Genomic DNA, 16,104 nt, shown 5'->3' with positions numbered 1-16,104 from the left:
GCTTTTTCTACCGACTGCTTTGGCCTACCTTAAATTACAGGTTAAGCTTGCTCCTGACCCTCTACAGTTTGCTTGCCATCCCCCTTGTGGGGGTAGATGTTTCACACAAGTATTCTGCTGCATTGTTTTCAGTCTCACCTGGATAACAGATGTGGTAATGTTAGGACCGTGTCCTTTCATATTTTTTTTTTCAGTTCCTTCAACACCACCCAACCTCGTCTGCTGTATGAGAGGTTGTCCAGGAGTTGTGTCAGCAGGTCTGATGTCTCTTGGGTAGCTGACTATCTCATCTCCTCTACGATATTCTACAGACAGCAAAGCTGTCACACCGAGCAGTCGAGGAAATCAATCAGTCCATTTTACTCTCCTCTGCGCCACAGATGAAGTCACTGCAGGAGGTGGTGCTCGATAGCAGTGAACATTTACATGCTTTGTGGCACTGTGTAAAAAAAACGTCTACAGCATAAAAGCAGTGTATTTAACAGGTAAAAATTCAGCAAAGACTTCAGTGAATTAGCACTCTTAAAGCAAATTCCACATTATCACTAGTTTTCAGATAATACTTAAGGAATCATTTCAGTGGTGCTAAAATATTTTTTCTGCCAGTAGAAACACTGATGTGTTTGGAATTTGTAGGGTTACTAACAACAGTATTCAAAGATCCTACTTTATACTGCCCTTTGCCAAGTTGCCTGTTATATTTTGACACAATGGTCCATCTGTTGATTACAGGAACATTTAACCATAGACACAAGATATACAGGAACAAGAAATGGATGTTTGCAGTATAAAGAATATTAAGACTTCCTACTATCAAGCACTAAGCATTATAAACAGGAAGAAAAATAAGGGACAGGAGGTAGAATCTTTATTTTTCTATAATTGTATATTTTGTATTTTTGTGACTTTATTTATTTTTAAATTGCACATTTTATCCCAGAAATTGTATAAATCGTAACTGGTGGTGTCGTTTTATAGTTATTTCCTGCACAAACATTGAGTACCTAAGTTACCCAAGTTACGTATTCTTCTTTGAAACAGAATTTTTTATATATTTGTCATTCTCAGTGAGAAAATGGGCACCTGTTGTCCTGCAACCACCTGATCAGGATATCTATGCTCCTCTTGTATTTACACAAACTAAACTTTGAACTGGTTAACATGTCACGTTACAATTACCAACTTTAAAGTATTTTTTCAGCGTATTTAAGTATACACTAATGTGGGTTCCTTGGTCTTCACCTTGCGTTTTGTTAAACAGACACACCTCTGAGGTCCATACAGAACAGTTGTGTTTACACTGACATGGATTTATGTTTTTCTTTTCTTTTCCCCTGATTGATGGTGTTCCTGAAAGGTGACAGAACACCTACGCCTGTGGTTACAATCTGATAATGTATTTTCTTCTTGAAGTTCCCATGAGCCTCTTCATTTTACCAAAAGGTTGTTCAAAACTTCCCAAAACCACTTCATCAACATGTTTGAAAAAACATCAATATTTTAATTTTACAAACTTTCTACTGTGGCCTTATCTTGGTGGTGCTTTACTAACAGAGCCAAGCAAAGAAAATGCCAAAAATGCACAACCCTCAACAAAAGCGCTGAAGAGTTAATAATCAATGGTGCACTAACAATAAAATGACTCAGTATCCATCATGTGCTGTTTTTTTTTTTTTTCTTTTTTTTTTTTTTTTTTGCTCTGAGCTGTCTGAACCAAGCAATCTGATACACTTTATTGCTCCCTTGGGGAAAGTTGTTTCAGATTTTGTTGCCTTCACAAAAGATCAAAACTGCATTTCACAATAGAAACACAGTCCACCAGTATCATACATTGCATAATTCTCATATTTCCAGAAAGAGAAAAAGTATTGATGCATTTGTTCTACCAATACCGCATGATGTATGATATCAGTTCAAGATTAAGGAAGACAAAGATGTCTTTAAACATTTTAAACCTATTTGCAGATTTATTCAACTAAAATAATCTTTGTTATTTGGTTGTTAGCATGTGACTCCAAACATGGAGAGATGTGACCTGGTGGAGCCCAAAGTTGTGCATATTAAGTAACAAAAAAAGTCTGTAACACACTGAGCATGTTTTAATGTAGCAGAGGGGATAAATGCAAATGACTTCTGTTTTTATTTTTACACAACAAAAACATTGGGGATTATATAGTTTTTATTACATTTTTTAAATTTCTGTTTCAGTTGATCCGGCTTTGAGAGCTAAGTATTCGCTAATTAAATTTACTCAGTTACATTTTGTTGAGTAATGATTTGAAAAAAATACTTACTTGAGCACAATCTCTGGATACCTTACCCAACTCGAGTTACATCAGAAAAAAAGAAAAGAAAAAGCATGTTTTAACCACCAAAGACAGACGCATGCCTATACAATTTAGGTTACTGGGACACCTCTTATATGTCTACATACTTTTCTTTACAGTTACTATTTTAACTTTCAGGATCACTACTTTTTGCTTCTACTTGAGAGAAAATATGCTAAAGTAATGCTACTCTTACATGGGAAACGTTTTTGGCTACTCTACCCACCTCGGCAGGTTTTATAAATATAATAAACACTGATCAGGAATCTATCCGTGTTAAAATTCTGTGTTAAAATTATTTTTTAATGCAAATGGCTTGTGTTATCATTTATTTCTTCATTTTCCCTCAAAAAAACAAACAAACAGATTTCTTTGTATTCCATATAAAGTGTCCTTAAAGCTGTTTAAAACTTTCCCTGGACTTCAGCTCCGTTTTCTGTCATTTTCAGCCAGGTACCTGAACATTTAGTGAGCAATGTTTTCTGATCATTAAGACACATAACTGTATCCTAGGAATCAGTAAAGGGGCCTAGTCAGGTACCAACCAATTCACAGAACAAACCAGATCTAATGGTGTTATCTTTCACAGTTTAGAATGATCATTTATTTATGATTGTATTTATTCATTATAACATTACATGTATGTCTGTGGGCTACATTGCCTCTGCTTGTTTACCCACTGAGTGCATTCAGAGAAACTGTGGATGTGATGTAAAAAAGGCGCAATCAGATTTCCGCTGTCAACATTTCACAATATAATTCAACATGGTGAGCCGCGGTCGAGCGAAGACTACGGTGAATTATTCCTTTAAAACAGAAGAACGCGCACTAGCAAACGAACGCTCGGTAGCTTTGGTCGTTATCAGGAAAGAGGACTCTATGGGAGCAGGTCCAGACTCAGTTCACTGTAAAGCAAAGCGAAAGCGAAACTAAGTCTGGCTGGCCAGGCTACACCGGACCCAGTGCAAGTGGTGGGAGACAAAACAACTGTGAGAATAAAACACTGATGGACAAAATGGAAAACACCCCAACCCTTGGTCGGAGCTACGTAGACACAGCTGGACAGAACGACTAGCCACTCTGCTCGGCCCCATTCACTTGAATCAGATCTAATTGCTATGAAGCGATTTTCCATCGGATCAGACGGTTTGTGGTATCTTGGCCTCTGCATCAATTGTTGCCATCTTGCTTTCTGATAGTTCCTTGGTACTGCCGGCAGATGACACAACAACGTTTATGTCTGCTGATTGTGTCTGGTGCAAACGGTATTTTTTTAGGCTCAAAAAGGGTTAAGAAAACACTATAAGAACAAACAATTGCTGTACGTTGTTTTATTTGAAGATGAATATATTGGGTTTTGTGTTTTCTATTTATGCCTGACTAGGCCCTTTCTGGTCTTGATTTTGCTTCTATTTTTTTTTAGACACTGACAAAACCAAGCAAAATGTTTAAAATGGAAGAGGTGAGGAGTCGAAGGTGATGTGACCTGAAAATATTTGCGGTTTGAAGGAGGTGCAAACCTAATACGCTCAAGAATCACTTGCATGCAATAAATCAATGGAAATCAAACACACTGCATTGGGCGAAGAGGTGCTGAGAGACAAGCAGTCACAGTTGAACCTGAAGGAGACACAATGAGTTATGTATGTGAAAGAGAGCTCGGTAGACAAGGCTAAGGTGAAAGTTCGACAATGTTACCGTTTAACACAGTAACAACAGGGCCTAGATTAATGACCATCTGAGCCGCTATGTGTGTACAATTTGCACAGGAGCTCCTTGCATATCTCTATTATAATTAATCACAGCATGGCTCTCAGCCCTCCCCTCGTGTCTCCTGCTGTTTTATGGCTTTACCTGCCACAATAGAGGGATGACAGCAACAATCTTAAACAGGGGCGAAAGGAAATGGGAGTGGGGGGGGGGGGTTCAGAGTAGATGGGGAAGGGAGTGTCTGTTGAAAAGGAGAGGGGAGATAAAAGCAAACGGTGAAGCAGGTTCATGGAAAATGGAGGGAAAAGGGGAGTAAAAGAAAGAGCCTCCAGATGTGTTCGGTCCCTAAAAATGGTCACAAGCTAAGGTTATGCAGTCTGCAAAAACATCTGTTAATGTGAGTAGCTAGAGTTTATATTCTTTTCATTCTGTGCAGATCTCCTGAATTCACCTTTATTCAAAGTGTCATGGTTGAGTTTTGCTTTGGCTTTGTTTTTCTGTTATTTTCATTTTTTCATCTCTTTTGGGTTAGGTTTGACTTTATTTATTGTTAGTTTTCTGTCATCAGTTATTTTCTGTCATTTTTCACTTCACCTCCTCAGCAGTCAGTCACACCTGTTATCATTTACCAGTCAATTAGCCAGACCCTGTTTTCACCTGTGAAGTGTTCTATTTAAACCTGCCTCTGCCTTCAGTTCAGCACTGGGCCGTCATCATCCCACACCTCTCCATGCCAGTCCCCGGTTTGCCTTGGAAGCTTTGTTTTGTTCCTTTTGTTAAGGTTAGTCCTGTCAGTCACTCTAAAGACTGTTTGTTCCTGGAGAGGTTCTGCTCTGTGCCCTGGTGTCTCTCAAGTTCTGCTAACTTGACTAGCCGCCCTGGTGAAGCTCAGCTCTGAGCCCTGGTGTCTCTCAAGTTCTGCTAACCTGACTAGCCGCCCTGGTGAAGCTCAGCTCTGAGCCCTGGTGTCTCTCAAGTTCTGCTAACCTGACTAGCCGCCCTGGTGAAGCTCAGCTCTGAGCCCTGGTGTCTCTCAAGTTCTGCTAACCTGACTAGCCGCCCTGGTGAAGCTCAGCTCTGTGTCCTGGTGTCTCTCAAGTTCTGCTAACCTGACTAGCCGCCCTGGTGAAGCTCAGCTCTGTGCCCTGGTGTCTCCAAATGAACTGCTAACCTGAGTGCTATGAGGCCTGCTAGCCGAGCAGCACCTAGCAAGTGTGGACTCTCTGTCTCCGGGCCGTCAGCTCCTGCCATCACCTTCACTCAGTTTCGGTGCAACCAGCTCCTCATCAGACCTCCACCCATCAACCTCGCAATAAAGACTCTCAAACTTTTAGTCCTGTGTGTGTGTCCTGAAGTTCATCGGTAAACAAAATCATGACACAAAGGCTGTGTTGTTTATTTACAGCTGTATTTTGAGAATGTAAAAGCTGCTTTTAAGGTCAAGAATATGGGAGGACAGACCCAAACCAGCCTGCAGATTTAAAATGTCTCAATACGGCTAGAAAAAGAAGTGGCCAATATAGAAACCACTGGAGATTTGTGTGTTTTTTTTCTATTAAAGGATAAGTGTGTATAGTCCACAGTTAATACCATGTTTTGTTGCTTGGGATTTCTTTTTTTTTTTCGAGACTGTCCTCACTTTGGAGTTGCTTTGATACATAGATAAAACAGTGTGAGAGATGTACCTGAATGCATCATAAAATAAATCTCTTCATCAGGGTGACTGCTGCAACAACTTACAGGTGTGTAACATATCACACGCTGTGCAGCATTTGGAGCTGGTTGAATGCTAAAGTCAGCTTGATTTGGACTTCCAGTGATTTTTAAATTGATGTCAGTTAAGGTGAGTAATGAAGTTAAGGGTAGAGCGAGCTACAAACCTCATTGCTGTTGAGAGACACTGACAACGTTTTGGTTTAATACACCTTCCTTTCTCAGTTGTCACAGTAGCTGAATGAGAAACCTTAAAGGGACATATCATGCTGTTTAATGCCATCCGTTTTACATTTAAATCATTCAGTTGCAGTGTATATGAAGTGTAACTGCAATGCCTTGGTCTGAATTCCTCACTATTATTGCCCCACAGCCCTTCTTTTGCACCTCTTCTGAGAGCAACTCATTTTGGTGCTGTCTCTTTAAATGCAAAAGAAACTCAAAGCTGACCGTTTTAGTTTGGATATTACTGACCACATCTGGCTGCTTCCAGTTTCCCACCTGAGAGCTTCTTCACAGCTTTTTCACAGCATTAAATAAAGATATCTAAGCAGCACCTGGAGAAGCCACATTCAATTTTTCGACTCTCCTAGAGTATCCACGTGTACAACAAAATTTATTTAAAGGCTAAAATAGTGGATTAATGTTCCCAAATAGCTGACTGTAGTGATAGCTAGGAGTCTTCCCCTTCTTCTACAGCACTTTGAATCTTCTTGTTACTGAAAAGTGCTATATAGATAAATTTGCCTTTCCTTCTTGTGAATACCATTTTGTCTCTAGTTAATCACAGGGTAACAAAGAGGAAAATAGGATAATTAAACTATGCATGCACTCAATCCCAGGGACAATTTATGGAAAGCAATTAACACCTAATTTAGATATTTATAGACTTGGGATGAAGCCAGAGTAACTGGAATAAACCCACACATTCAAGGGAGAACAGAAAAACTTCTTGCAGGCCTTGAGTTCAAACGTAAGACCTTATTGCTGCAAGGCAGCAATGCCAGCAACTGCTTCACCATGCAAGTTGGGAAGGTCATGGAGCAAAGGGCGTTGACCCGGAGACTCAAAACAAGTGTAAGGAGGTATTTCTTTACTTTTGAATGGAGTGCCACCTCAACTAATTGAGTTACATGGCAATATCCGAGCTAAACGAATACAACATTAATACAAACGTATCATATCCCATATTACCATAACTTTTAAACATTTCTGAACCAGGTTTTTTTTACCAGAAAAAAATATTCACATGTAGAACTTTATCTGAATAACGGCATCATTATGTATCGAACTGTGCTTCCCTTTTACATAATAAACACAAAGAGGTACCCTTATACTGATTTAAAATGAAGCAAATTTCTTAAGATCAGTGTTTGAGGAGTGATTGCTAAAGAGAGGATGACATGAAAGAGATGCTCAGTGACTTAATACATCTGCTCAGTATGTCTTGGACATCTTGCTGTCTTACACACCTGGTATAAATTACTAATTCCACTCTGGGTGTGCGTGTGATCAGTAAAGTGTATGAAAAGGAGAAAGAGATAAAAGACAGGGGAGATGGATGGATGGAGAACTGAAGCAGATCTGCAGTTTCATTTTTTGTGAGCTCACATGTGTTTTCCCCTGAGAGCGAGAGAGAGAAAGAGAGAAGCAGCGCAATGATGATCTGACACAAACCAGATGTGTTAGTGCAACATCTGTTCGGTTTCTGCGTCTACAATACAGAGAAACCAACCACTGATGAAACAAAGGGACAAATTAATATAAAGCTTCACACTCATGTTGATCTGTCATCTCATTTCTTAATTGCTTCTTTATAATTCTCTGTTTTCACTTTACCCTGATGCCGCTTTCTTTAGAGAAATAAATGACTTGGCTAAGGTTTTTAGCTCTAAAAGTTGGAAATGGAGGCATATTTGGTTTGTAACACCTTCCAAAATGCTAAACATTTAGTGTATTATTACAGTTAAAACATATACTGTATACCATTGGTATACAGTAAACGGTATTAATTTTTACTTTTCATACCTGTTTTAATTTCATTCTGCAGCAATCAAACATAGCAAGTATTAGGCTTCCTAAAGAAACAGACAGCACTTAGAAAATTAAATTTATTTCAACTTCAGTCAAAATGAATATCCTGGGTACACTCAATATGTTTTACATGTAATCAAACTCTCTGAGAAAAAAAAAAACTCTTTCAGCCCAGCTCCAAGTTTTCATAAGGACCCAAAAGGAGCCGAGGGGAAACTATCAATACCACTCCAAACATTATTCTGTGAAAATCTCAAATGTGAAACACTTAAGCACTGCATATGGCCAAAAGAGTTTATGAGACACTGCAGTGGGACTCAGCCTCAAACAAAAGTTGTATTTTGTCAAGTCTGGCTTGCTGTAAGCAGCAGAGATGTGCTTTATAAATAAACTACTGTTTTAAACTACTCCTATCTCTTCCATTGAGTTGGACTGATACAGTCCAGACCAGGACCTAAAACTTAATTAACCTGATTTTTTCCCTTTTTGCAGGCTTTTGAAATTTACAAGCTGTGTTAGTGTCCAATAGGGAAGGACAATTATTGTACATGTTTTATTGCAAGCTTAACTTGCTGGTCATTTTGCAAGCTAAAATTTACTCAGTCCCTTTAAGTCTAACCCTCCAAGCTCAAAAACAAATACAGAGACAGGCAGAAAGCACAGCTAAGACATAATAAAGGGATTTAGTTTAAATGTATATGACCAACGGTCCGTCCTAAGAAAAACATGACAGATCAGAATTGGAACTTTTTAACTGTTCACTATAATGAGATGCTATAATAAACTTCAGAATATTCCATACAACAGCAAACACTGTTGCTCATCAGTCAACATAACACTTTTGTCTTTCATCAGTTTCATACAGTCATGGTAAAAAAAAAACTTTTCTTTGGTTTAACATTTTTGCTACAAATTATGTTGTAGAAATCTTTTGGGAAATAAGTTGTCTAAGAAATACCACATGGGGAATGCATGGTGTTTAGCCTAAAATACTTGAATTCAGTGCTCTGCAAAATAATTCATGCTCTTTGAAATGTCTTACATTTTGTCACATTACAGCAAGAAACTGCCTGGACTGTAATAAATGTTAGCAAATGTATTAAGTCCCATGCATCAAGGCTCTCCATACCTCCATTAGATTTGGTTACAGTTGTTGCTTAATACAGCATAAAAATTTTTAAAGCATAAAGTAGCAGTAAGGTAGTCACCTCATTAGGAAACTACAACCAACTGGTTTCAGTGTCACGTGTTTTGATGATAAAATGCAGCTGTAGCCATAAACCCAAAAAATATTTCAACGGCTTTTATGTTAGACACTGTCACAAAACAGTGCATTGTTGTGTATTTGAATAAAGGTGACCCAAGTCAGTATCTGAAAACTTTACCATGCACATGTTACAGCCCATTTAATCTGATGCCCCTAAACCCAGGGCAATCCATTCCTTCAGAAAAGCCAACTACAGTAAGAGTCCATCTGTGTTTAATTTAATGTCACTTCAAATCCAGATGTTCTGTGAACGCTTTAGAAGTGTATTAGAGAACATCGGCGAACAAACAGCATCATGAGGACAAAGGAACATGACAAACAAGTAAGGGATAAAGTTTTTAAGACATTTAAGGCAAGGTTGGGTTAGAAAGTAACATACCATTTTTGAACATTTCACAGTCTGTTCAGTCTTTTTAATAATAAAAAGAGTAATAAAACTGCATACAGAGCTAGTTAAACTGATAGTTTAGGAAAGGAGAACATAAATCAGACGAGCAGCTCATGGTAACTCTGGAGGGGCTCCACCGATCTGTCTCTCAGGTGAGAAAGTCTGGCAACAGAAAAAAAAAAGTGCAGTTCCACAAATTTGGTATTTCACTGGTCTATGGATGAGTGGAAAGAGGAAAGCCATTGTTGAATGAAAACTTTAGAAAATCCCATTTTGTTTGCCAACAGCCAAGTAGGAGACAGCATATATGTGGTAGAAGGTGCTCTGATTAAATAAGACCAAAGCTAATTCTTTTTGGGCTACTTGCAAAACACGTGGGGGGTGTCATCATGGCACAGGGATTCTTTTTTTCAACGGGGACTAGGATGCAGCTCGTCTGAAATGATGGGTAGACGGAGCTAAATTCAGGAAAATTGTGGAAGAAAGCCTTTCAGAGGATGCAAAAAACAAAACTTGAGACTGAGGCAGAGTTTCCCCTTTCAGCAGGGAGACAATCTTAAACATATAACCATTTGGCTGAGTGTATGTTTTGAAAACAGTTGTAACAAGTAAGAGGAATCTTGAAATCTTGATATAACACTAAACTAATTTTCATAAAAAATGGTGCATATTCTTCCACACAACTGGGTTTTACCTATCATGTAGAAAAACTAACAACACTGCCATTAAGAATATATTTTTTTTAATTAGCACAGTTGTAACATGATAATTTCTAATTTTTTCAATAAGTTTAAACTTGATTCAGTAGTGAATGATGTGAAATGATGCTTTGCTGTGGTTTTTTTGTCTATGCTGTCTTTAACTTTAAAAGAAAAAGTAAGTAAACAGATTTCTTTAGGCTCTTTAGGCTGATAAGAAACAAAGTGGGAACATATTCAGGGGTTATGTTTAACAAGGCATTGCATAAGTTAAAAACCTAAAATTGACAGTGGGTGTACGTTCTTTTTACCTTGACCGTAAATTCTCTTCTGGACTTGTAGCTTAACAACTGATAAATACAATAAAGCTCAACTGAATCCAATTTTTTCAATGAAAAAGGATCCCAAAAAGCATAATTAATAATAATAAACAGCATTCTCCAAGCTTCTTCAACACTCCCAATTTGACAAATACACACACTGAGAGCATTCAGCACAGTTGGGCACCCTCTGTTGTACTTTTCATTGTTTTGATTAATCAAAGCAATTATGGTTGAGGACTTGGATATATGCTTTTCTGTTATAATTTATTTTTGTTGGCCTACGAGGATGACTTTTACAAATTGGTCTGTATCCACTTTCAACACACTGTTAAACAGTAAAAATGAACGACAGGGGAAAGTACACATGTCCGAGCTCATGATCTCTGGTTTCACAAAGTGCTGTGGACTCTGACCTGAGCATAGTTTGGCAAATGTATTCATACACATGATCAACAGCAGAAACAAAGCCATGGTTAAAAATCTTAAAGTTTTAAACTTGTAAATAATGTTGTACTATTGACGTTTAAGTCCGAACAGTAAGATTTGAATCCAAAAGAACAAGAAAATGAGGCATGTTAGTTTAAGCTCAGAGAGACTGTGCAGATTTGTCTTTTTGTTTGAGGCAGCAGGGGGTAGGTTGAGTTAAAAGTAGAAGGCTGATGTTTTGATCAGTGTGGTATCCCCTGCAGCGGTCTGTTGGAGGTTTCCAGGGGGGTGCTCTTGGCTGCCGTCGACGTTAACCCCCGCTGACCCGAACATAAATACATATACTACTGAAATACATGCACATCAGCTTTGGCACTATGCATGCCTCCACATTTCCCTTCTTTCAACTGTCATGTGAATTTGTAGCAAAGCTTCAACATGTTTTAAGAAGTAAAATACGACTCAGGTGTTTCTATTTGGGTAAAAGCTTTTAGATTATGCCTGAACCTCAGCAAGGAGTTCAAAAAGCACCTTAGCAAGAAGCTAGACACAATATTTAAAAATGTAATGTATAGCACATTCATAGACAACGGGTCATTTTGAGCAGACAATTTTTACAGTTACAGATGAAACAATCATTATTTTTCAATGATTAATGTCTTCATTCTCATCTTTGACTTTAACTTCTTGAACATAGGTTATAAAGTCAAACCAATACTAAGGAGCAACAACACACTTTACAGATTTTAACTGTACACTTAAGTAAGCTTTTGCATTTTAAGGCGCAAACTGTTAAAAATAAATAAACCCTGCAAAGGTTTTTAACACTAAAGTATACTGGGCTAAATTCTGCAATACAAAGCAGCTTTTACGTGAACCACAAAATTACTCACTTCAATAATTTATGGAAAACCAGAGACTTTTCTACACCTACTAAAACCTTTTATTTTGTCAAAAAAATTTTAACTATTTTTACTAATAGTATGTGAAATTTCTCAGCTCTTTTGGGAAGCATTATTGTGCCCTGGTTTAAAGGGGTTTTAAATGGGCTTTATAAAGTTTCACTGCAACCCTTCTCTCTGCTCTTAAGACACTCTGTTATAGTTTTGAAGGTGTTTTTATAACTGGTTAAAGAAAATAGCAACCAAAGTTTATTTACCTCAGCACAGCGTCTGTGGATTTCACACCAAGCCAGAACCTGGTTATTCTGGAAGAGACAGAGAGGGAAAAAAGTTTGAAGGAAAACATTCACAGAGACAAATCCTTTGACATAAACTCCAAACATTGAACCTGTTCATAAGAAAATTCCTGCTTGTATATAAATTCCATTTATATACAAGCAGACAAAAAAAATGCTGTACTGTACCTAAAATGACAACCAGAAAATTACACAAACACAGGAAAACCTGCAATAGTCACCTTTTAGTTATTTACCCAATTATCCTTTGGGGGGAAGAAATGGTCCAACACACTTTGTGGTTGCTGAAGCAGAAAGATGTGTTTTTATGTGAGACACGTTTTTATGTGCATGTGAAAGTGGATGAGGGTTTATGTGCAAAAAGACAAGTGGGAAGTGACTCAAGAGCACCAGTAAATATGACTGCTTTAACCACTGTGACTGAGATGTCATTTAAAGACCACATGGACAAAAATATAGATTACACATCCCACCAAGCCAACAGAGTCCTAAATTATCCTTACTTTAATAACTCTATACAAACAAATGAATACAAAATATATGGTATTTCTGATTAACTGAGTGATTCATTCCTTAAGGTCATAAAAATAAAGCAGATGCCTCTATGCACAATTAGTACATGTGATGAACAACCTATACTTGTTAAATATAATGTAAAATGAACATATCCATGTATTACACTCAGAGCATATAATGACAAATGTTATTTTAATTAGTTTTAAGTTAGTTTTATCCCACAAAATGATCACATACACAATTTTCATTTTAAATACTCAAGAGTGAGTACACACTCTTGAGTATTTAAAATACATATGCACATATGCATATATATATATATATATATATATATATATATATATATATATATATATATATATATATATATATATATACACACACACATATATACACACACATATATACATACACATACACTTCCGATTGGTAAAATTACCAGACAGCATGAGATTAATTTTCACTGTTATGCTGATGACATGCTGACAAGACAGAAGTTGTCATCTTTGAAGTTTGTCATCTCTTAATCAATCACTTAATCTGGATGGCATTAAATTGGCCTCTGGTAATAAAGTTAAAAATCTTGGTGTTGTTTTCGACCAAGACATGTCATTTAAATCCCATATTAAACAGGTTTCCAGAGTTTCCTTTTTTCACCTGCGGAATATCGCCAAAATTAGAAACATTCTGTCCAGGAGTGATGATGAAAAACTAGTCCATGCATTTGTTACTTCAAGTCTGGACTATTGTAATTCTTTACTATCAGGAAGTCGACAAAATGCAGTTCAAAGCCTTCAGCTGATCCAAAATGCTGCTGCAAGAGTTCTGATTAAAATCAACAAGCGGGATCATATTTCTCCTATTTTAGCTTCCCTTCATTAGCTTCCTGTTTAAATCAAGAATAGAATAAAAAATTCTCCTTCTCATGTATGAAGCCCTTAATAATCAAGCTCCATCATATATCAGAGCTCTGATTACCCCGTATGTTCCTAACAGAGCACTTCGCTCTCAGACTGCAGGTCTGCTGGTGGTTCCTAGAGTCTCTAAAAGTAGAATGGGAGGCAGATCCTTTAGCTATCAGGCTCCTCTCCTGTGGAACCAACTCCCAGTTTTGGTCCGTGAAGCAGACACCCTGTCTACTTTAAGAGTAATCTTAAAACCTTCCTTTTTGACAAATCAATAAAGGAACGCTGGAACAAAACTCACCGTGGCTCGTTAATGATCTGGCGGAGAACTGAAGACCGAGGCAGAACTATATAGTGGAGTACACAGGTGAAATGGAGTGAAAACTAATTACAAGTGACAGGTGGAAACTGAACTGATTGGCTAGTGACTGGAGGTTGACAGGTGAGCAGATCTGATTGGCTGGTAACTGGTGTTTGGGGAGTGACAGATAAACAGATTGAGTGAGCTGGCAGATTGCTGGGAAGAGACAGAACTGAACTGGAAACATAAATAAAATCAAACTACAATAAAATCTAACCTAATCCATAAACCAAAACTAATACAGAACCTAAACCTAAGACTAAACACAACACACACAAGCTATAATAGAAACCAAACAAGAAAGAGCCCAAAACCAAAACTGATTTTAAAGACCGGAGAGTTAACTAATAAATCAAAATTAACAAACAGCTGAAACAAAACCCAAATCCTGACAGACAAAGCTTATAGCTAGATTGGCTCATGTTACCCTGAGCGATTCTATAGTTATGCTGCTATAGGCTTAGGCTGCTGGATGAAATCAGGGTCTATTTCTCTCACTCTGCTGAGTTCTCCTACTGTTTTCCAGTTTGCATTGCTTGTTGTTATTTCAACTTTGAACTTCATGTTCTCTCTGTCTTTTTTCTCTTCACAGTAGGCACACCTGGTCTGGCTTTCTGTTAGCTGTGACATCATTCAGGGGGGCAGATCATCTGCTATTACCATATAACATAGAAAGTACTCCTGGATCAATGTGAGCTTCTGTGCTTTCTGTGTCCCTGCTCTGTCTTCTCTAAGCCCCAGTGGGTCGAGGCAGATGATCGTTCACACTGAGTCTGGTTCTGGTTCTGCTGGAGGTTTTTTCTTCCTGTTAAAAGGGGAGTTTTCCTCTCCACTGTCGCTTCATGCATGCTCAGTATGAGGGATTGCTGCAAAGCCATCAACAATGCAGACGACTGTCCACTGTGGCTCTACGCTCTTTCAGGAGGAGTGAATGCTGCTTGGAGAGACTTGATGCAACCTGCTGGGTTTCCTTAGATTGGAAACTTTTTGACCAATCTGTCTGTATGATTTGAATGAATTTGACTTTGTAAAGTGCCTTGAGATGACGTGTGCTGTGAATTGGCGCTATATAAATAAAATTAATTTGATTTGAAAGCAGACACCTGTACCACTGACTCCACAGTCTGATATTGAGTACATTTTAATATTACTTTAAGCATAGGGCCTATCAGAGCACGCACACCACACTTTTATTTTTTGCTGTTCTTAATACCTATATCACATAAGGTCTATTCCTTATACAATACACAAACCTCACCTGGAGCTTTTCCTTTGTTAAAGAAAATGCTCTAATATCCATCTCTAACCGCTGGCTTGATGCTATCTGCCTACAAACAACAATACACAATAAAATATGACTTTATGCTTTTCAGTGGGATATAATTTTAATTACTTACATAATAATCATTACATGGATTAATAGTTTGTGGTAATGTTGTGTCCTAATTCTGACATGCTTAAGGTCAGATCTGTATTTGCTATTTGATGTATGACAGAAAGAGTTAATAATGGAACACATATTGAAGAAGCAGCAGGAGAACTAGTCAATATTATCTGTAGGTTGATGGGAGGTCTAACGTTGAAAACTAATCATTCTTCCATCTGACCACGTACACTGCTCACTAATGTAGGAAAATATAATATTTAGCTTTAGTTACCTGAGTAGAATATTACTAGGACTGTTCAGAATGTTGGTGAATATAGTAAATACTTTGTGAACGATACAGTTGCCTGGATTATTGTCACTTGACATTGCGGCTGTGCTGGGTTTTGCCTGCTCACGTGTCAGTCTTTCACGGAAGCAGCACGCATTTTGACCACACACACATGCGAGAGCTGAAGCAGGTATATGTGTGGACGGAGAGAGAGGTGAATGCAGCATGCACTTCATGGATTAAACCATTTACTAAAGATGGAGGGAAGATCTAATTATTATATTTAGCATTAAGTTTGCATTAGGTTGTTTAGAAAATAAAAGTATTAAACACAATAATTTTAGCCCCAATATTTTGAAGGGTGCCTGAGCACCCTCAGTGGTACAACTATTTCTAGCTTGTACCATTCAACCTCACAGAACAGCTCTAACTCCTTACCCACCAGTGAGGTGACATCCCACATTCCTAAAGCCAATTCATGCCACCAGGGATTAGCAAGCCTAGGTCTCCACCCTTGACTGCCACCCAGCTCAGTTTAAACCCAATCCGGATGTTTCCATCAGCAAGTTGTGGACTCACATAG

The 16,104-nt window shown here is 38.0% G+C and overlaps 1 protein-coding gene across 1 annotated transcript in view; it reads right to left on the bottom strand.

The window, feature by feature from the left end:
* The window catches only part of anos1b (anosmin 1b), a 48,844-nt gene extending 36,673 nt beyond the window's left edge, over window positions 1-12,171 (bottom strand). The window contains exon 1 of the mRNA XM_036131988.1: window positions 12,046-12,171. Coding sequence (XP_035987881.1) covers window positions 12,046-12,171 — 126 coding nt within the window. The remainder of the gene's footprint in view (window positions 1-12,045) is intronic.
* Window positions 12,172-16,104: the final 3,933 nt, after the last annotated feature.

The sequence above is a fragment of the Fundulus heteroclitus genome, unplaced genomic scaffold, assembly GCF_011125445.2.
Source record: "Fundulus heteroclitus isolate FHET01 unplaced genomic scaffold, MU-UCD_Fhet_4.1 scaffold_460, whole genome shotgun sequence".
NCBI lineage: Eukaryota > Metazoa > Chordata > Actinopteri > Cyprinodontiformes > Fundulidae > Fundulus > Fundulus heteroclitus.
The sequence above is the reverse complement of the archived record's forward strand: the minus strand, read 5'-3'. Positions and strand labels throughout refer to the sequence as shown.